We start from the raw sequence: 24,219 nt of genomic DNA on the forward strand, positions 1-24,219 counted from the left end.
ACATGAACAGTGTCGTCCTTAATTTTAAAAATAAAAATAAATATTATTATTTTATTTTTAAAAACATTGTTCATCGTATAAATACGGTGAACAGTGTTTGGTGTAAGTATTGGTGTAAGTGTTGGGTGTAAGAATAACATTACTCATTAAATATTTGCATTGGTTTAGAAAATTTGTTTATTATTATAATATTTTTCTTCCATCGCGCTTTTGATTTAATGCAGTTGTATTTTTCTTTGTTCACAATCACTACCCATCTCTTCAACTTTTTTCTCTCTTTCTCTACTCCTTGATTTTTCTTCTTCTTCTTTCATACAACCTTATTGAAAAAAAATTCTTTTAAACCTTTTTACACATGTTTTATAAAAAAACTAGTAGGATACTCGTGCGTTCGCACGGGTACTGGTTTGGGCTGGACCGCGTAAAAGAAAAATACAGAGTAGATTAAACTTGCGACGAGGTCGAGCCACGATTAGGGCATCTTTTTTTATTGTGCCTCACCTGACGACAAATGTTGCATTTTCTTTCCAATTTGTCGTGGACGTCCATTTCGGTTCTAATCCGCGTACTATTGGGGCGACCCTTTTTCTTTCGCCGCATTGCGCCGTTATGCCAAACTACCTCCCCATCATACTCAAGCCATTAATCCTCCTTGGCTACAACTAGAAACGCAGCACTGTAAACTCGGAGTAATGTCTGAGCCTTGTAAATTGGAGACAGTAGTGATTTTGTGTCGCAGTGCGCAAACGCACATGCAACTATGACATGTGAGCAAGACATACGAAAAGCTTGAAACCTTCCACAGTCGCACCAATCTTCGTCTAGCAGAACCCTATATTGTTGTATTGGCAAACCCTTATTGTGGTTAATTGTTTCGCACACACTGAACATGCGGTTGAATCGGTCGAAAGAAGTTACTTGATGAGTGTTTGCTTTTGCCGATTGCTGTTGCATAAATTTCATGCAACTATCACTTAACAGTTGACCAGATTGTCTAACATCACCCCATTTCCTGCCTCTCGTTGAGAATAGCGAAGTCATCCTAAAGTAGGTTGCCTCCGCTAGTGCTGTGATAGGAAGGTTAAGAATGCCTTTGAAAACTCCATTCATGGATTCCACCAGATTTGTCGTCATATGACCCCATCGCACGCCTTTGTCATAAGCCCTTGTCCATTTCTCCCTAGAAAGGTTATCTATCCAACTTCCTACATCTGGATTTGTCATTACAATCTCACTCCGATAATGCTGGAATGTGGGTTGGGTTAATGCATAACCAGCATTGACCAGGGCCTTCCTGAGATGTCTGTCCTTGATCTCCCGCATGAAGTTTTGGGCGATGTGGCAAATACAATAGACGTGTTTTGATGGCGGGTCATGTCATCCGTTTGCTGGATTATTATAAGCACTTTCAATGGAAGCGTGCCTATCAGAGATTAAACAGATGTTAGGCTGAGGAGCAACATGTTCTCAGAGGTTCCTTAGAAAGAAACTCCAAGCCGCGGCAGTTTCACCTTCGACAATTGCGAACGCCACTGGAAATATGTTGTTGTTCCCGTCCTGTGCAACCGCCATAAGCATGGTTCCTTTGTATTTGCCGTATAACCATGTTCCATCAATTTGAAGTATGGGTTTACAATGTGCAAACCCTCGTACGCAAGGTTTGAACGCCCAAAAAAGCCGATGGAATATTCCATTTCCTTGGACAGGGTTTCCATCCGGGGCATGCGCAGGAAGTGTCTCTAAAATAGTAACAGTGCCAGGTGCGTAACTTTGTAGCGCAGTAAGGTAGCGGGGAAGAATTTTGTATGACTCCTCCCAGTTGCCGTAGACTATCTCAATTGCCTTTGTTTTTGCAACCCACGCCTTTCTGTAAGATGGAGTGTAGTTGAAGGTTGTAACGATATGCGAGATAATATTTTTGACCTTCAAAGACGGATCAGAGCTTATTAGAGGCAAGATCTCCTGACAGATGAGATCGCCACTGAGTTTCGTATGATCCTGGGAAGTGTTAGGGTTGACACATGTGTGTTGTTGCGTAATCGACCCTATTTTCCATGCATTACTTCTCTTCCTATAAGAAGCCAACAGTCTGAAGCCACACTCTGGATTTTTACAAGTGATTACATACCGTTCCAGGTTTGAACGATCTACTTCAAAATCAACGTTGTGCGCCATGTGCCATTTTTTATTGTTCTAAGACATGCCTCCTTAGAAGGAAACTTGTCTCCTTCCTTTAACTCATCGTCATTTTGGATGTACGGTGTGAAGAAGATGTCGGATGATGGTTCGTCACCTTGCAGGTTCAAGTTACTCATATGTGCTGGAGGTGCGTACACATGGGCTGGAAGCACCGGCATGTGTTGCTCGTCGTCGGATTCCTCGTTGACCATGTCTTCAAAATTAGTTTCCAGATCTTCTTCTTCCTCGTCTATGACATCAACCTCTTCTTGCTCGTTGACTGGTGGGTCTATAACTTGCGACTGGACAACATGAGTTTCTTGTGTCTCAACCTGTATAGTAACGTACAGCTCGATGGAATCCAAGCCAGAGTATTCGTGGGTAGCAAACATATCTTGGAGGTATTCGTCATTTGAAATCTCCATCTCATAAAACTTGACGGTGTTGTTGTCACTGAAAGAGGGACATTGGTAAAAAATGTTTGCAATAGGACCCATTGCAATCTTAGCGTGTAGTCGCTGAATGAAGGATGTAAAGGTGGCTCTTTTGCTTAACAAAAATGGCACAACTTGAGTGTTTCTCATCACAAAACCGGCTATTTCATGTGAGTAAGTCTCACCGTTTAGATGGGCATGTACAAGGTATTGGGGAGATGAAGCCATTTTTTCGGGTTAGTGTTTGGGTGTTGTAATATCAGGTCAGAGTAGGCAATATTGTTTGTGTGTGTTGTAATGTTTAGAAAATATTGGTTGTCTTATATAGGGTAATAGTTACAGCTTTGCATTGACTCAAGACAGACGCACGTTGATCTAGGTCTGTCACAGGATTCCAAATTGACGAGACTAGACAGACGCACGCTGATCTAGGTCTGTCCCAAGATTCCAAATTGACGAGACTAGATAGACGCACGCTGATCTAGGTCTGTCACAATATTCCAACATGAAGAGACTAGACAGACGCACGCTGATCTATGTCTGTCACAGGATTCCAACATGAAGAGACTAGACAGGCGCACGCTGATCTATGTCTGTCACAGGATTCCAAATTGAATGTAAAAGACAGACGCACGCTGATCTATGTGTATATACAGTTTTTATGGGGGTATTAATGTAATTATAAAATATATAATTTTTTCTTTAATTTCTTAGCTTTCTTTCTCCTAATATATTTCGCCGAATACGTCATGAATTAAGGGGTAGAATGAGATATCCTCTTAATAATCTATAATTATTTATAAAAAATTAAAACTGAAATAAAATCATTTTTTTCTTCTCAACCCTTCAATACGACACACAATGGTGAGTTTTTTTTATTCTTGTTCATAAATGATTTTCCTATCAACGATGTTCTGTTTTTTTTTCTCTTTCTTTCTAAGTGAATTTTTAGATTATTATTTTTCTTTTACTATCTTTTGTTGAAATAGATTGATTTTTTTCTTCTCTTGGTACCGTTAAAAATAACAATGTGGTAACCCGGCCGATGATATACAAATGAAGATGCTTATTTAAAATGTTGAAGAAAGAATTTTTAGGTTTGGACTTGTTATGATCGTAGTGATAAAGTGAACATACTCCAGCATTTTTAGTTGAATCTAATTAAACACGATATTACATTGCAAAAAAGAAAATAACACAAAACAACTGGTAGTACACGAAATTACATTGCAACAAATAAAACAACACTTAATCTAAACTACTCAAGTATCACTGCAAGAACAAGTGGATTTTCAACGCCTCGGTTAACTTCTCCACTGTGTGTCCAAAACATTAGATCCACGTCCACATCGTCTTTCACACGATCCCAATAATACATGTACGTGCCTTCTGGGTTATTATCCGTCAACGTAATGTATGGACAACAATAATCTGTCTATTTAACTTTCCTGGTTGGACCATCCAGTTGACGAAACCCAGTGTTGATGGCTCTAACAATTCTCTTGAAATGCCAATGCGGGTTCAGGAAAACCCGCATGTGACTACCTTCCTCAAAAAAGACTACAGCCCAAACTGAATTCATTTTTAAGTGTTTGCAGTAAGAAGAAAAAAAGAGTTAATACTTCAACTCCACACACACACACCTCTATTTTTAGAAGAGAGGACCACTTGTAGCAACTTTTGTTTTAGCGGGTAAATATGGCGGGAAATATTTTTGTTAATTATTTATAACTTAAATACTCATTGGCAACTTTGTAACGATAAAATATCATTTCATTGAAATATGCTAAGAGCATTTGATTGAACGGTACAGAAGTTACAGAAATGATAAAGCAACTGCGGCATCTAGGATATTACAACGGTTAAAACAATGTCTTCTCTGTCCTCCATCATCCGAGTGCATTGGATGTCGTCTTCCATAGTCTCCCACCAACGTTGTCTTTCAAGAAAAACACCACCCCTTGTTCTAAGCCTCTTGATAGATCTGATTTCTTCGTCGGGACTGTACTCCCCGTCCAAAAACCTCAGGATGGTTCTCTTAAGTTGGTCCATGGAATGGATATTCCAAAACATAACCTGCATGGGAGATTTGACGGGAGAGAAAATGACGTACCCGTTCCTTCGACGATAGTCCGGTTGATAGTCGAACCGCCTCACAGGTGGTGGAGGCTCAAAGCTCCGGTGCGTGCTATCTGGCCTTATTCGAGATCTCATTTTTTCCGTGTGTGTAGTCTTATGCACACAAGAAACCCTAATTTATAGAGGGACGGACGCCTGGCTTACGGTCTATAGCACAACTAGGGTTTCCAGTACAAGAAAAAACATAAACCCTAATTTTCAAAAAAAAAAAGGGTTTGTACTAATGCGCCAAAAGGGTTCAAAAAAAAAACAACAACGGCAACAACAACGGCAACAACTACAACAACGACAACTACAGCAGCAACAACTACTACGAGAACCAGAACAAAATCAGTACACCGAACAACAACAAAATCTGTTCCTTACTCCGTCCCGTTCTGCCCGCAACTACCGGCAACCAAATCTGTTCCAATCACAGTCTCAACCTTTTCAAGAAGCTGACGACCAACACCATTCCGCTAGCCAATATCAGACCCAATCACAACCATTTGGGTTTTCAGCGTTTGTAGGGTCCGCAAGGTTGTTCGGCCAAAACCTTACGCTCGGTTCGTCAAGTCTACATCTAAGTCCCGACGATGGTCCTCAAGATGAATCCTCTCACCGTGGCACCCCTTCTGGCTATGCAACACCGTCAAACCAATTTGGCTTTAATCAAGGTAGTTCTAGTGTTGCTGGGTGCTACCAACCTGAAGTCGTTCCCCTACCCACTCCCCCACCACAATTTAACACTTATGAGGGCTTGGGTAACCGACTTTACAACAGTCGGTTTCCGGAAAATTATGGTGGCGTGGACGAATTCATAGACAGCGACCAACAAAACAACCCACTTCCAGGCCCAGTGACACAGACCCAGCAAGAAGCACGGAGGGGTAGGGGTAGGGGTGGTGCTAGGCTTCGCGGCGGCATCAACGATCGCGGTAGACGTGTGATAACAAGACCGTCGTGCGGAACAGATGGCTATCTTGGTGATGAACGCCATTAAGCATTTTGTTGTGTTTTCTTTAGTCAATTGTTGTCGATGTATCGTTTCTTTAATCACTTGTAACCGATGTATTGTTACTTCCGGTTTTTATATATAAGTCGTTGTTTCGTTTTCGATTACCAAATGCCAATTTACGTTTTCTACATTAAATTATAAAAACTAAAAAAAATTTAAAAAAAAATTATATATAAGCACTTACCTAATAAAAAAATTGAAAAAAAAATTAAAAAAAAATTAAAAAAAAAAAACCCTAAGACTAATGCGTTAAATGGTTTGGCAATTAGGAAAATATCATGACCTAATGCGCCATTCCATTTGGCGCCAACTCTTTGAAATTTAGGGTTAGCCAAATGGTTTGGCGCATGCACCCTATTTCAATACCTATGCGCCATTTCATTTGGCGCATCCACTTATCTGAGGTCCCAAACCTAGAAATTTTGGTAAATACCCCGAAAATATGGTTTTTTTTATAATTTTTTTATTAAACCTGGTTATTTAAATTTTTTTTTCGGGGTTTACTGCCTTTTTTGTCTGAATCTTTGTTTTAAGATATTCTCTCAAAGAAAATTTAGAACAGTCCTCACCATTTATTACTGAACACTTAAGTCATTCTTTACAAATTAATTTTATTTAAAATATTTGAATTTTATCAACTACGTATATAATTTAATTAATAATATTACTATTATTTATATTTGGGTGTTTCTTATGTTTCAGTCTCGTATGATAGATTTCTAGAAGCATTCTAAACACATAACAAATGCAAAAAATCAATTACAAAAATAATTAGATATATTAGAAATAAAACAAGAGAAAAAAAGATATGTACTGACTATGTAAAATAATTTTACACTGTCAATCAATGACGATCATGTTAAGTGCCAAGTCACACTGTTATTTTTAAAAAAACTATGTGACATGACTGATTAATGAATTTCAATGGGATGACACTGTAAAATCAATGTACTACCTTTAATCTCATAAAATAATATATTTAGGTTTTGAAAAAACCACATTTCTTATTGTGTTTGTTGGAGTTGGATAGTTCACAAAAGAATTTATTTACAATAAGCATGAGTATTTATTGTTGGGAATAAATTAAACATTACTCCAACAAGGTATAGTTTTCTTGATCATAACCATAATCATAATGTGGAGAAGGAGCATAAAAGATGCCACCCCATTGAGGGAAGTAGATTAAGGTAACAGGAAGAGTACATAATATCATCATTAAGCCCATTAGTGATATGCTTGTTTGCTTTGATAAGTTGTCGCCTGAGAATAGCAGCATTTGAGTTACAACGGCTCCTATTGTTCCACCACTCCCTGTCATTCCCGATATTACCCCTAGTGAACTACAATTTCCAATGCATACAAACATTTATATATAACTAGTAGTATTGATTAAATGTGTAAATATTGACATTATTCAAGATCTCCATATACAATTATCACATTCAAATATATTCAAGGCTTAATTGCAACTTTAGTCCTCCTATTTTGTTTTTTTTTTATTTTAGTCCCCTCCATATGCTCCATATACGTTAATGTTAGTTAAATTAACAAAAATCATTACTCCCTCCTTATCATAATAAGTGTCGTTTTTCCATTTTTATTTGTCTCAAATTATTTGTCCATTTAAAATATCAATGTGATATTTATTATTTGTTTCCACTAATTTACTCTTATTTATTGTATTTTAATTTATTTAAATACTCTACTATCTATTATTATTAAGGTTATTTTAGTAAATGAAATTCATTTTATCATTAAAATTAATATAATTAATTATTTTTTAAAAAAATGTGAAAATCTCAAAAAGAATACCTATTATAAGACGGAGGAAAGACCGGAGTATTATTAGGTGGAATTTCGAATCCTAGTTTTGTGATTGTGTAAATTTATAATGGTTCTTACAATTTTATTTACCAATTATACTAAGACATAGGGCTGGACATCGGTCGGTTTGGGTTGGATTCGGGCCCAAAATTACAAACCGTTTGAATCCATGGATGCATATCCAAGGCCCAATTCCGACTGAACTTTTAATCGGTTTGTTCGGATTCGGTTTAATCGGTTTATCGGTTAAGATGGGTCGGTTTGTTCGGTTAGTTGATCTTTAATTTTGATCACATATCTTTAAGTAAAATACTATATTAATCTGCAAAAAGAAATACAACAGAAAATGAGATACAATTTAAATTGAAAGGATTGATTAGAGTTGCCATTACAGAAACATGATTATAATCAATAAGCTAAGCAGTATTGTTTTTTTGTTTTTTCATGATAGTTGTTTTTGATAAATTGTATTTTACTTACGTTTTTTAGGATTGTTATAATAGCAAACAAACTTCAAAAAATGGATTAAATATATTCTAAATCTCAATTAAATTTAAAATTTTTAAATTCGTATATTCACATTACAATCCCAAAAAAAAACGAAATTGAATTTTTTAATTTCTGTTTAGAGATTAAAACGAATATTTTTAAATTTTGAAACTTGCATCGGTTTCAAAAGATTCGTATATGAAACTAAAACATATATTCACTAAAATGTTTTTCTAAGATTGAGAGATTGAGAGAAAATAAATTTCTGAGATTGAGAAAAGGAGAAATAGAACAAGGATGAGTGAATATAACTTACATTCTATGGTGGTGGCTTAATTGTGCATGGCGGTGACGTAAGCTTGAGCTCAAGGCCGATGAGGAGAAACGGCTGCGTTGTTTGTGTTGGAGGAAGAATGCTGAGAGATGAATGAAACCCTAGTAGTAAGAGAACACTGGAATTGGGTTTGGGTTGGGTTTTTAGCTTGGGTCAAGCCTATGGAAATAATACGTACCCAGTCTCCAAACTACTAACAAAAGTAATAATAAAGCCATTGGGTCGGTCGGATCTGGTTTTCCCTGGGCCTAAAAGTAACATCCGGAACCGACCAACACAAGCCAACTGAACCCAATAACTCTCAACCCGGTGACCCGAAAAACCGGACCACCCGAACCGTGCCTTCACGGGCCATATGGATTGGTCGGTTTGGGCTGGTTGTGCAAATTCTGTCCAGCCCTACTAAGACATGTCAATGAATTCTAAGATTTTACTTTATCGATGATTCTCGAAAATCTAAAAAAAATATAGAATTTGACTCTCCAATAAAATCTCAAGAGACATCAATTTGGAAAAATATAGTATATATTTTAAAATAAGGAATCAGGGTACTATAATTTGAGCGTCTCTTAAAAAGTATAATTTATTCAAGAAAATTTAATTTTTTCTATATGCATCAATTTGAGAGAACTAAGAAGTGAAAACAATTTATAAGATAACATTGCTAAAACTAGGGTGACAAAACGGGTCGTGGTCTGCCCGTGCATCCGTCAAAAATTAACGTGTTGAATTGAGATTTTGGGCTCACCGTCCACCATAACCTGTCCTGTCAGAATCCGCCGCCCACCAAAGTCCGTTGTCCGCCAAAACCCATCTCGGCTATTCATTAAGTCCGTCTCATCTTAAGTTCGTCAAATTTTTTTTGTTAATTATAGTAATTTTAATTTTTAATAGTTTTAATTTATACATTTATTTGTAAATATATGTATTATTTTTTAAGTAAAATTTGTTTAAAATATACTTTTATAAAAAATTATTTTAAAAAATACGTGAAAAATTTAATTTAAAGTAAAAGAAGCATATTAATATATTAAAAAAATGAAAAAATATATAAATAAAAAATAGGCGGGAAAATCTGTCGTCCGCCAACCCGCCATCTTGGCGGGACGGACGTGATTTTTATGTCATTTTATTTGATAGGCTTGCTCGTCCCGCTCGTTTTTTGGCGGGCTTTAAAGGGGACGGGGCTGACGACCCGTTTTGTCACCCTCGACTAAAACAATGTTCCAGTCATGTAATATTTTGGGGTATGTGTTGGAAAGAAACAATATCCTCTTTATTAGGAAGGTAGTAAATGTGAGGGAGGTGGGTTGACAATATTTTAAAGGGATGATAGTTATTTTGCCCCGACCTATGGGTGAGGTTTGAAAAATTTCTCTGTAAAAAAAATTGGATTCGTCCCTAACATAGGAAAGATTCTCCTATTTTGCCCCTTCAAGAAATCCAATCATCAGATTTTTAATGTGTCAACTTTTTTTTAATTTTTTTTATTATTATTCAGAATTATTGACGTGGCAACTTTTTTTTATTATTTTTTTAATGACATGGTTAACTTAGGTGGCATTTTTATTATTTTTTATATATTTTAATTCTATGTGGAAATTTTTATTATTATTTTAGTGTTAATTTTTAAATTTCAAAACTTAAAAAATTGGCATGTATTAAGAAGTGTCTTACCACTAGACTACATGATGGTTTTGTTAAATAATTTCCTTAGTTAAGATATAATAGTTACTATTAATCAATTATTGTTAATTTTATTAGTCAATATATTAGTTAATTAAATTATAAAATATATTAATTAATGGTTAATATTTATATTATTAATTAATATTAATGTTATTAGTTAATAATTATTAGTTATAGTTAGTATTTATTAGTTAATAGTTAACATTATAAGTTATTAGTTATTATTCGTTAAATTATAAAGTAATAATTAATATTTATTTTTATATTCAAGTTAATTAAATTATTAAATATAAACTAAATTAAACTAAACTAAATTAATATAAACTAAAATTATTATAAATTAAATTAATGTAGTTTTAATTTAAATTAGTTTAATTAGTTTTAACATAATTAGACTAACTAAATTAGTTTTAAATTAATTAATATAGTTTTAATATAATTTATTTATTTTAGTTTTAATTTAGTTTTAATTTGGTTTATTTTTAATTACATAAAAATGTTAATATTAACTGAACCAAATAAAAAAAGTTTATGTTTAATATAAGAATTAATAATTTAACATCAATATACTGTAACAATTTAGTGTTAAAAATATTAAAATTATTTCATAATTAAATGAATGGTTTATATAAATACTATATATATATATATATATATATATATATATATATATATATATATATATATATATATATATATATATATATATATATATATATATATATATATATATATATATATATATATATATATATATATATATATATATATATATATGTATAAAATGATGTAATTTAAAAAATACTGTAGCTATTATCCCATTAATATTTTCTTAATATTAACATTATTTTTAAATAGTAATTTAAATACTAAAGTTATTTAAATATTAACATTTTTAAATATAAACAGTATTTAATATTTTTTAAATATTTATGTTAGAATAGTTTAAATATTATCGTGAAATATATTTTTTATATTTTTTAATAATTAAATAAATATATTATATTAGATAACATATATTAAAAAATGTAAGTAGTAAATATATATGGGATAATAGCTATATATGGAATAAATATTTAGTAAATATGTTTTTCCGATATTATTATAATATATATACTTAATGCAAGACTTTAAACAACAGAAGCAAGTAGCTTAGTGGTAGGTGTCTCTCCTTGCAACTATTAGGTCTTGTGTTTAATATTCATGGAAGACAAAAGAATTTTCTTTAAGAAAAAAAAGGGTTAAATATGTTTTTAGTCCCTATAAAAAAAATATTGATTAAAATTGAAATATTTATAGGAACTAAAAACATATTTAACCAAAAAAATTTGTTTTTTAACTTGCTATAAGGCCGTAAGTGTCATTTGCAATGTCTTCAAATTATATAATTTTATCTTTTTTTAATGAGTTTTGAATATCTCTTATATTTTAATCAATAAACTTTGCTTATAAAAATATAAGCTGATAAAAATATAATTTTTTAACTTTTAATCCTCAATTGAGACCATTAATCTCCCTAGATCAAAGATTACAAATGTGTCAAATTTAGTAACATAACATCTCTGATAACTCTTTACGTAAATTCGTATGATAAAATTCACAGTTGAGTTGAAAGCTAACATCATATAGATCATGTACATAAAATTTAACATCAATCAGAATCATTTGATATGTCAACGGGATGCATAAAAACTAATGTCTTACAAAACTTCAACAAAATCGTTAATTTTGATCGTTCTCTTTAACATATCAAAAAATATATCATTATGTTAAATTTTATGAACATGATCTATATAATCTTAGCTTTCAATTCAACGGTCGATTTTGTTATACAGATATGCGGTAAAGAGTTATCGGATGTGTTATATTATTAAGTTTGACATCTTGATGTCATTTGATCATGTCCATATATATATATATATATATATATATATATATATATATATATATATATATATATATATATATATATATATATATATATATATATATATATATATATATATATATATATATATATAGTATGATGTTACATTAATTTATTATTTGATGTATATTAATTTTTTAATATTATTTATTAGTTTATTTTTATTTATTTATTTTTATTATTTCAACTAAATTTGTCTATTTTTATTTTATAATATTGACTTTTAATATATTATATCAAGCTTATGATTTATTATTATTTTATAATATTAATAAAAATATAATTCATAATTTGGATATCTAAAAAATCGATCTGAATTAATCTGCATTAAATCGGATAAGATCGGATTGAATTTTTTAATATATCATCTAAAATAGAACTGAACTATAAGTTAATTTATTTTTGAATTGAATAAATTTTTGCCTCAAAACCAGTCCAAACCGAACCGCGAACACCCTAGATGTATAATGTCGGCGAATACATTTTTTTATATTTATTTGTTTAATGTAACGTTTATACCTAACTAGTGCCCTCAGGGCAATGGTTAAAACTTTAAAATAGTGATTTTATCTCGGTAATCTGCGTATTTAATGCATTGAAAATTGAAATATTAAAATTTTTATAAAATATTTTCTTTTTTATGAATGCTTAACCATTGCCCTGAGGGCACTGGTTAGCAGGACCCTTTAAATTATATGGATGTATTTGTGTAGAATATATATATATATATATATATATATATATATATATATATATATATATATATATATATATATATATATATATATATATATATATATATATATATATAATGTGTAATATATATATTCGTGCATAGATAGCGGTAAAACTAATCAAAGAGTAATGCTTATCATTCATTAAAGAAATGGTGAGTAGAGGATGATGTTGATTCATGTGTAGTGCTCAACTTTTGAATCTTAAGATCTGGGGAGTCGTATCAATGAGAGAATGTCACTTATCTTGAAGTGTAATTGCATATTCAATGTTTGTTGTTAGTTTGTTTTGGGTCGTGTGTTGGGCTTTAGTTAGTTGACCTAATATGAGTTTAGTATAAATTGTATCTTTGCTTTATAATGGTATAAAGTATAATCATTTATGGTAAATGTTTTCCAATTGAGTAAAAGTTAGTTACAATTTCTCTTTTTTCATCCGAACTACAAGGTATGTCGAGTGGATAGCAAATATTGTACCGGTTATTAAAAGGAACAGATCCTTAAGGGTTTGCATAGATTTTCGTGACTTAAATTCTGCAACCCCTAAGGACGAATATCCAATGGCTATGGCAGAGATGCTAATTGATTCAGTCGCAGGCTTCGAGTATCTTAGCATGCTCGATGGTTATTCAAGATATAATCAAATATTCATTATTGAGGAAGATGTTCCCAGAACGGCATTTCGATGTCCTGGGGCATTAGGGACATACAAATGAGATGTCATGCCTTTCGAATTAAAAAACGTTAGGGCAACTTACTAAAGGGAAATGAACTCTATTTTTTCATGATTATATTGAGACATTTATGTAGGTGTGTATAGACGACATAGTGGTAAAATATATCTTAGATAAAAGCCATTTGGACCATCTTCGCCAATCATTCGAAAGAATGATGAAACATGGTTTTAAGATGAATCCCCTTAAGTGTGCCTTCTTTATGCAGGCATGTTATTTTTTGGGCTTTATAGTCCATAAGAAGGGAATATCAATCAAAATAAAATGAAGGGCATCATGGAAACAAAGGCGCCTTCGACAAAGAAAGAGCTGCAATCACTACATGGGAAGATAAACTTCTAGCGTAGGTTTATTTCAAATCTAAGTGGACGCACTCAATACTTCTCTCCCCTTCTGCATTAGAAACAAGTAGGATTTGAATGGGGGCAAGAGCACCAAGAGGCATTCGACAAGATTAAACAATACTTGGCTCAACCTTCAATATTGTCCCCCTTACAGAAATAAGTGTATGAGATTACACATATCTGCATCAGATTTAACCATAGGAAGTATGCTCGCTTAAGAGAATGAGAATGGCTTCGAAAAAGCCATTTATTACCTCAGTTGAGTTCTTAATGATGCATAAACTAGGTATAGTATAGTAGAAAACCTGTGTCTTTGTTTGTACTTATCATGTACAAAGTTGAAATACTATATTAAACCAGTTGACATAAATGTTTCTTCGTACTTTGACATTATTAAGCATATGTTTTCGAAAACAATTCTACATAGTCGAATTGGTAAATTGGAACTTGCCCCAACTGATTATTCCTTGACTTTCATGCCTCTTAAAGCGATGAAAGGACAAGTAGTCTCAGATTTTATATTTGACCATGCAATGGTCGAAGTTCCTCATAATTATGTGGAACTAAAGCCTTGGAAGTTATTCTTCAACGGTTCTACTCACAAAGATGGAACTGGTGTTGGGGTTTTGATTATTTCTCCTAACAAAATTCCAACAAAGTTCAAGTATAAAATCGAAGGTCCCCCTTGCTCAAATAATGAAGCGGGGTAAGAAGCATTGATAGCGAGACTCGAAGCTTTGTTGGAATTGGGGGCAACTAGAGTCGAAATAAGATGTGATTCAGAGATGGTGATCAAACAAATAACCTAAGAATACAAGTGCATAAAAGAAAACCTGATATTCTATTTTGTCATAGCAAACAGGTTACTTTGAAAATTAAAATACGTAGACATTGAGCACATTCTTAGATTGAAGAATCAAGAAGCCAATGGTTTGGCTCAAATAGCTTTAGGGTATAAAGTTTTAAAAGAAAAATTCGAAGAATTAATTGAGATTCGAGGAAAGGTGTTGTCTACCAAACTATCCCCTTCAGATCTGCTTAATTCAAGCCTTATGAATTACCAATTAATTTCAATCGAATTGTATTATCTTTTATCAGTTTTTACTTATCTTTAGTAAAGTTTTTTTAAAAAATTTTCTTTACCCTTTCGAGTTAAAATACCTTTAACATTCCTGCACTTTATTTTATACCTTTTTAATATATTTTCCTTTACTTACAAATTTTACACAATACAAACATCAAAATCTCAAAACTTAGACCATGTTCTAGGATCAATCTAGTCGATCCTAAAAGCAACCAGAATAATAATCATTCTGGAGGACTTGCGCTTGTTTAAGAATTTCCACTGTAAACAAAGTGCTGATGATAAGTTCCTTCTAGAATCAAAGTGAAAAATGGTAAAACTATTCTGATCAAAGATGTTTGGTATGTTCCGGACATGAAGAGAAATTTAATAAGTGTAGGTTAGCTAATTGAGAAAGGTTTCTTAGTTACTATGAAGGACAATATCTTGAAGTTGTATGATTATGATCAGAAGCTGATTATGCAATCTAAAAAGGGAAGCAACAGAACATTCAAGGTGAATATGGAGACATCCGAAACTAAATGCCTTAGTGTAGAAGGCGCTGAAGGTGACAGTGAGGTGTGGCATAAGAGATTGAGGCATATGAACTTCAGAAGCTTAAGGCATCTGAGTTCTAAGAAGCTGGTACATAGAATTCCAAATATTATGAAGTCCAATAAGTCATGTGAGATATCCATGAAAGGTAAGCAACCTAGATTGCTATTCGCACTAGAATTGGTTCCAAGAGCAAAGCATGCTTTGGGAGTTGTGCACTTTGATGTGTATGGGCCATTCCCATAACTTTCACTTGGAGGAAACAAATATTTTGTGTCATTTGTGGATGAGTTCACAAGACTAGCATGGGCAGAACTCATCAAGTTTAAGCATGAGGTGTTTATTGAGTTTCAGAAGTTCAAGGTTAAGATAGAAACACAGAGTGTCCAGAAGCTGAAGATTCTCAGGACTCATGGTAGAGGTGAGTATAACTCTACAAGTTTCAAACAGTTCTGTGAAGAAAATAAAGTTGATCATGGAGTGACTGATCCGTATACTCCACAACACAATGGTCTTGCTGAAAGAAGAAATTGTACTTTGCTTGATATGACAAGGAGCATGATGAAGGAGAAGAAACTACCTCACTTGTTATAGGGAGAAGTTGTTGCCACTGCAACATATGTGCTCAATAGGTGTCCGACTAAGAAGCTGAAGGAAGTTGTTCCTTTTGAGAAGTGGACTGGAGATTAGCAAAGTGTGAGTCACCTTAGGGTATTTGGTTTTGTTTTCTTAGGATATTTGGTTCTGTTTTCTATAAACATGTTCCAGGTGCTACTAGAAAGAAGCTGGATGATAGAAGAAAAATGATGTTATTGGTAGGGTACCACAATACAGGTTCTTGTAAGCTTTATTGCCAAATCTCTAAGAATGTGGAATTCAGCAGAGATGTCATGTTGAAAGATTCAGAAACTTGAGATTGGAACACATTTAATCCTGCCTCAAGACGATTCAGAGTCTGAAGATAACTCTGAAGCTGAAAATGATTCTAATTCTGAAGGTGAATATAAGTCTGAAGGCGACTCTGAAAGTGACTCTGACAGAGACACCGAAAGTGATCCAAACTTTGAAAAAAGTGATCCAGATTTTGATGATGATTCAGGTTCAGGTGAAAGTCATGCTTCTGGAAGTAATCATTCTTTTGAAGGTCGTGTTTCTGAAGGTGGTAATTCTGAAGATGGTGTTTCTAGAGGTGGTCCAGAAGCTTAAACTATTTTAGGTTCTGTAGAAGATTCAGAACAAGTTCAGATACCATAAAGAATGAGATAAATACCTAAAAGGCTTCTAGAGGTTGACATGTTACATGATACTGAAATAGACTATGAAGGCATCATTCGATATGCCATCTTAGTAGACTCCGAATATGTGAATACAAAATAAGAACTCAAGGAGAAAGTTTGGTTGAAGGTCATGAAAAAAGAACTCGAGGCTATAGAAAGAAATAAGACTTAGGAGTTGACTGAGCTTCCAAAGGAGAAGAAATCCATCAACGTCAGATGGGTTTTCAAGGTGAAGTTGAAGCCAGATGGATCAATTGGAAAACACAAAGCAAGGTTAGTAGCTAGAGGTTTTCTCCAGAAACCCGAGCTAGATTACTTTGAGGTGTTTGCACCTGTAGCTAGACATGAAACAATCAGGTTGGTGATTGCTATAATTGTTAATAGGAATTGGCATATGATACATCTGAATGTTAAATCTGCATTCTGAATGGTCCTTTACAAGAAGAAGTGTATGTGTTATAACCTCGTGGATGTGTGAAAAAGAATCAGGAAGGGATGATGTACAAGTTGCATAAAGCCTTGTATGGATTGAAGCAAGCTCTCAGAGCTTGGAATTTGAAGATTGATTCATTTTTCAAGAAGCAGGGGTTTCAGAAATGTGAGATGGAATATAGTGTTTATGTTCAGCATACTTGTAAAGGAAATATGATTCTGGTTCGCCTCTATGTTGATGACATATTACTGACTAGAAATTATTTTGATGAGATAGTGAAGTTCAAGAAGGTGTTGATGAATGAGTTTGAGATGACTGTTTTGCGAAATATGGTATATTTTCTAGGGATGGAGATTTTTTTACTTTGAGAAGGGTATTATTTTGCATCAGCTAAAGTATGAACTTGAACTTCCGAAGAGATTTGAGTTAACAAATTGCAAGTCTGCAACCACACCTGCTGAGGCGAATCACAAGTTGGATTCTGATGCTGAGGGTGATGATGTAGATGTTACAAATTTTAAACAGTTGGTTGGCTCATTGAGATATCTCTATAATACCAGACCTGACATTTTCTATGCAGTTGGAATGGTGAGTAGGTTTATGAACAAACCAAAGTGGCCACATTACCAAACTGTAGTTAGGACTCTGTGGTGTATTAAAGGGACTCTGAAATTTAGAGTTTTGTTCCCTTCTGATGCTGAATGTGAATCAGAACTGATGTGGTATTCATACTCTGAGTGCTGTGGTGATCGAGTTGACATAAGAAGTACTTCTAAATATTTTTTTAAGATATTTGGGAAGTCCAATTTCTTGGTGCTCCAAGAAGCAACCTGTGGTTGCCTTGTCAACATGTGAGGCTGGATATATTATTGGTGCCCTGACTGCTTGTCAAGCTGTTTGGTTGGTGAACTTGTTGCAAGATCTAAAGATTAGGGTGAGCAAGCACGCAAAGCTAATGATTGATAACAAGTCAGTTATAAGACTTGCCAAGAACCTAGTGTTGTATGGGAGAAGCAAGCACATTAACACAAAGTTTCACTATCCGAGGAATCAAGTTCAAAATGGAGTGCTAGAAGTTGTGCACTATATCACCCATATGCAATTTGCAGATGTGATGACTAAAGTCGTCAATATTGAACACTTCATCAATTTGAGAAATAAAATTGGTGTTATTGAATTTTAGCTCTAAATATGAATTAAGGGATGGTGTTCAAGTTTAATTGCACATTCAGTATTTGTAGTTAGTTTGTTTTAGACCATGTGTTGGGCTTTAGTTAGTTGGCCTAATATGGGTTTAGTATAGCTTTGTCTGTGTGTGTGAGTCTAAAGTTTTACATCAAATATCAACCATTAATAAGAATGAATGAAATGATTTTTTTAAAAAAGAATTGACAACTTTTTAGGGAGAAAAATACATTATAGTTTTTAGTTTTTTAATTTAATTTTATATAACAGTTTGATTCATTTCAATAAACGGTTGAGATTTGGTGTAAAAATTTTATATTTATATTTAGTGTAAATGAATCTTGGCTATATATACATATAATATATTTATTATATGATAAATCATATTTTAACCTATATGTTATTAATATATAATAAAAAAATTATATTATTATTATTTTATTATTTCATATTTGATACACACTTAGTGATATGATAAAATAAATATTAAATTTTAATAAATTAATTATTAATTATTAATTATTTATGTTTTAAATTTTTTGTTAATTTTTTTTATTTGTATCATATTAAATTTTATTGAAATAAATCAATAATTTCTTTTTATTATATACTATTGATTTCTAACTCAACTTAAATTTAAAATAATGTTTTTTGTCAAATACTCCCTCCGTTCCTTTTTAAGTGTCATTTTAGCAAAAAGCTCTTCAACCAAGATAGTGGATTATTAGAGTTACTTTTCCTATCATATCCTTATTTATTTTTCTCTTTCCAAATAAATTCATTCATACACTCTCTTTTTCCAATAACTAATTGAAAAATGTGAGGTAGATTTATTGAGAAAATAAGGGTATAATTGACAAGTTATAACATTAAATTATTAAACGACACTTAAATAGGAACAAAAAAATTCTTCTAAAACGACACTTAAAAAGGAACGGAGGGAGTACTAAATTGTAGTGTTTTAGAAATTGGACCAAACCGGTCGGTCGAACTTGTTGTACTGGGATTTGGAGATGTTATCAATATGATCTGATTTTTGGATCGGGTAAATGCTTGCTTTTTTCTCTGATACAACAATGCATTTTGATAATTTTTTTTACAATTAAAATTAAAATTAAAATATATTTTATTTAAAACTTGTTTGAAACCATTCTTCCAATTTAAAATTAAATTTAATAGGCATTGTATTTATTTTATTATTCAATTTATATTACAATTAAACTTTGTTAACATTTTATTGAATTTATACTATTTTGTTGTGTGATAAATATGTTTAAAATTTTAATTTAAATAATAAATTTTGTAAAATTATGATATTTTAAAATTTTAAAATTATTTTAGATGTCATAATTTTTTTAGAGACATGGTCATTTAATTCAATTGGTTTAATAACTTTATTATAGAAATTAATTTATTCAACTAAATTATTTGATTTAATTCAATTTTATCATGTAGTTCGACAAGTGATCTAATAGTTTGACCAATAAATCATCGATCTAAATTGAAATATAATATAATATTTTTATCGAATATTAAACATTTCTTTCAATATTTTTATTCTTGAAACATGGCCAATTAGCAGCCTTTTATAGACATCTTCGTTCAATGAACAACGACATCATTCTATGTCATAGGTCGGGGTGTTCATGGGTGCGAATCGACCCACGAACCCGTTAATCCAAAGCAAACCAATATATAACTTACCTGAATATCCATTTATTTACGGGTATATCTAGCCCAACCCGCAACAACTCATATAGTTTTGGTTAGGATATCGAATTTGAGTTTTGCAACCCGTGGGTCCATTGTCCCAACCCATTGATATTACATTAGAAATTTCTTATTTTTTATTATTATTTTAAATAAAAATATAAAATTATTATCTCAGTAGTAACCATATTTTTTTCAAAAATGCTTTATTTTCCACCAATAATACTACTAAATCAATGAATTTACATAATTCTAAGACTAATTTTTTTTTTGTATCATTTCCAACTTATGTATTTTATGAACATAATGTGTCTTGTGGAATTTTATATTATTATCTATTATGTTATGTTAATGAATATTATTATATATTATATGATGTACTTCATCCATTTTGTGTGTTAGAAATGAGTATAAATGTATTGAATTGTGTTACAATATTTTTAAATTTGAAACACAACCCATGAACTTAACTCAACCTAACCCATAAATGAACAGGTCGGTTCGGGTTGATTTTGATAATGAAATTGCGGATTATACAATGAACCAAACCCATTTAAGTTTGAACTGATTTAATAACGGATTAGGTCAAACCCAAACTCAATACAATCCAATCCAACCCATATACATCCCTATAGTCATAGGCTACCTTTTATACATGATACTATTTATTTGGTGAGAAAGTTTGGCTATGCTATTTGATGCCAACATAAAACACCATTCCAACTGGGATTAGATATTTTTTATTTATTTATTTATTTGATAACTATTAAAATTATAATTAAATTACTGTTAATAATTATTTTTAACAAGAAACTATTAATAGTTATTTTAAAAAAACATACATAGATGTTGGAAGAAGCCTTATTTACACTCCCAACTTGCTTATTTAACTTAATATTATAACAAAATTTTAGAAAATTAACATTATTTTATAATGTGATGTTTATTTAAGAATATTTTATAAAAAATTATAAATAAAAACAATTATATAAAAAATATATGTTAAATATTTGTTAAAATAATAAATACACGGTTTGTAAAAAGAATATTTCTTTTGCTTCTTGAAACAATACCTTAAAAATGCTTATTAATACTTTTCTTATTTTAATAAAATCTTCAAAGTTCATATTATTTATTATTCGGGCTTTTTACTACTGGTTGAAACTAAACCTATACTCTTTCTCTCTTAAATTATAAATAAATTTTATCTTTTAAAATTTATTAAATAATTAAAATATCTAACCTATAGATTAGATACATTAATTATTCAATAAATTTAAAAAATAAAATTGACCAACGGAAAAAGCTTATTTATTATTTATTAAATTTGAACGTCGGTTCATGTTTCAATTTAATTTTTAAAATATAAATTCTATTAGACATGCAAATATTCTTTTCAAATTATATATATAGTATAAATTCTATTAGACGTTTATATATTGTTTAATTATTAATTATTTTGTATTTTTTTATAGAAATAGAATATCACAATTGGTAATCAGTATGATTGTTCGAGTTAAATAGGACCGCAATGAATAATAAAAAAATTTTAAAATATTTTTTCGAATCGAAACCAAATCCATGACCTTGGATTAAATTGGTAGACATTTTTTACCATTTCATTTGAATGCTCTCCGTATCATTAACCATTTTATTGGCTAAATACACGGAATTGTTGGTAAGAGATCCAATTCCTAAATATACTCAGGGCCGTCTTTGAGGGCGTGCAAAGCGGGCTACCGCACAGGGCCTCAAAATTTCTAAGGTTAAACTATAGCTAAATAGGGCCTCATAAAATATTTGGTAGGTTAAAACATGAGTACATAAGGCCTCTATTAGTTTTTATGGTTAAACAGTGACTATTCTACACAGGGCCTCCAAAAACTTGAGACGGCCTTGAATATACTCATATATTCATGAAAAGTGAGTTGTAAAAGACAAATAATTCTAGGTTGTGAATCCTAAAAGAAATTACACGCTCAATATATTTTTCTTCTAAAAGAAATATCGAACTACCTCTTTAATGCTTAACTAGATATTTTATGCAGCAACAAATTCATTCATTCCTGACCTCACAATCACAATATAATATTTTTATAAATAAAAAATCACTATATAAATTGAATTAAATAATAATAAGATTTATGTAATGACAACAATTACCCAAAAATTTATATATTTAGAAATATAGTCTTTTTTGACATAGACAGAAAGCCTTTATTGATAATGCACTTTATATTTAAAAATTTACCGTATTAATTGAAAAATGAATGAATTAAATTTATATATTTAGCATATAATTGGGAGAGCCTAAAAAGCAATTAATAGCAATAGCATAGCTAAATAGATTGATAGCGCAAGATATAGAGAAAATGAGTGAAGTTTAAAACTGAACTAACCTTTTAGAAACAAAGGGAACCACACCAAACGTGAGGCCAGAAGCAGCTTGAACAAAAACAGAGAAACAACACATGATAACAATAGAACTCCACAAGGAGTCAAGTCGTCCAAGCATCACACAAAGCAAACCCGCAACCGTTTGAACAATCCACAAACCCCACAATCTCCCTCTCATACCAAACCTCTTCCCCATTTTGTCTGAAACCATCCCTCCCATTGGTCTTGAAAACAAATTCGTGATTCCAAAACATGCTGCAATAATTCCTGCTGTTTCTAGGTTCACCCCAAATCTGTCATAAAAATATTGCGCTATTATGTTATCCGTTGTCATTTCAACCCCAAACGAGAATCCATATAGTAACCCCAGTATCCATCCTCTGTAATCCCTTAACCCACCAAATATCACTTTCAATGTATTCTCCTTTGGTTCTGATGGAATTTTGTTTGCCTCATGGCCGAATGCTAAAACTAACACACCTGTAACCGTTTGGAAAACGGCGGGAACTATAAATGATACCCGCCAAGCGGTGGAGGATGGAAGATACGTGACGAGAGAGGAGTAAATTAAAGGCATCACAAGTTGAGTGACGCCGGAACCGGTGTTTGCCCAGCCAGCGGAGAAAGCGTTGGCTGACCCAACAACGGATTCGTCAAACATAGAGCTCATCCAGAACTGATTTGCGACGAAATTGGCGAGGGAGAAGCCTACGAGGAAACGAACTAGGATGAATTCGCCAGGAGTAGAGGCAATGGAGGTGAGGAGGATGATGGGAGCGGTTATGAGAGAAAGAATACCCGAGGCTCTACGGGGACCCACGAGGTCGCAGATTGGGCCCATCAGTAGGCGGGAGAGGATGGAGCCGGCGAAAGAAGCGGAACCTGCTCTGCCTATGTCACCGGCTGTGAGGTTGAGGTCGTGGCGGATGACTGGGAGGAGAGGAGGGATGGAGAAGGTGGTGAAGAAACAGGAGAAGAGGTTGAACCATGATAGGTGAAATGTACGCATATGAGGTGTTACCACCGAGAATGGTCGAAACTCGGTTGCTTTCTCGTGGCTCATGGGATGCTGTTTTTCCATGGTGGATGACTAGATTCTCTTTTCTTTCTTTGTTTTGTTGATTGAAATAAATTAACAGTTTGTATTACATGTATGTAAGGAATTGAGCACGACAAAACTATAGAGTTTCACCCAACCCCTGATAGTGATATGGGGGATGTCCATATTTCTACATATGGAATGCTTTTTAGTATAAACCAGTGTTGTGGAATTTATGAATGTTTTTCTCTCAAGAATATCAATCATGTGAATGGCGCTTGTTTTCGTGTCATAATGAGTCCACTTTTTTAATTCATTAAATAAATTTTTTATTTTTAAAATAGAATTTAAGATATTTTTGACAATTTTATTGTACTCAAATAGTTTTATTAGACACTAAGAGAGAAGGTCTACGATTACACGATGCCAGCCAATTGCCTAAGGATTAGGTGGACTTGCAACACGCTATAAGAGACAATCTATAATAGGAAAGAAATCATCCAATAATCTAGTGATAGATCGTCCTATTAGCATTGGTCTTTTTGAGGCGACCCATTCACTCACCATGTGTGGCGGATGAGGTGTTCAATCACTAACTGACTCTGGGAATGAGTCAAAATAAAAAGCTATTTCCCCACTATCTGAGTAAGAGCCAAATATTCTCACATTCCTACAATGTTGACTGAAAAGATACGGAAAATGCCCCTTCTAATCATCGAGCTCATACCCAAGAAGCC

The 24,219-nt window shown here is 32.4% G+C and overlaps 1 protein-coding gene across 2 annotated transcripts; it reads right to left on the bottom strand.

The window, feature by feature from the left end:
* Positions 1–6,734: 6,734 nt before the first annotated feature.
* LOC131609060 (high affinity nitrate transporter 2.7-like) lies at positions 6,735–23,714 on the bottom strand. Of its 2 annotated transcripts, none has more exons than XM_058880692.1 (2): positions 22,446–23,714; positions 6,735–7,059 (listed from the first exon to the last, which is right to left on the bottom strand). In XM_058880692.1, the coding sequence occupies exons 1-2, from the start codon at positions 23,522–23,524 to the stop codon at positions 6,879–6,881; spliced, it is 1,260 nt and encodes a 419-aa protein (XP_058736675.1). In that variant the 5' UTR covers positions 23,525–23,714; the 3' UTR covers positions 6,735–6,878. The 2 variants fall into 2 exon arrangements, with proteins under 2 accessions (XP_058736675.1, XP_058736674.1); XM_058880691.1 differs by having other exon boundaries at positions 6,736–7,088.
* Positions 23,715–24,219: the final 505 nt, after the last annotated feature.

The sequence above is a fragment of the Vicia villosa genome, linkage group LG6, assembly GCF_029867415.1.
Source record: "Vicia villosa cultivar HV-30 ecotype Madison, WI linkage group LG6, Vvil1.0, whole genome shotgun sequence".
NCBI lineage: Eukaryota > Viridiplantae > Streptophyta > Magnoliopsida > Fabales > Fabaceae > Vicia > Vicia villosa.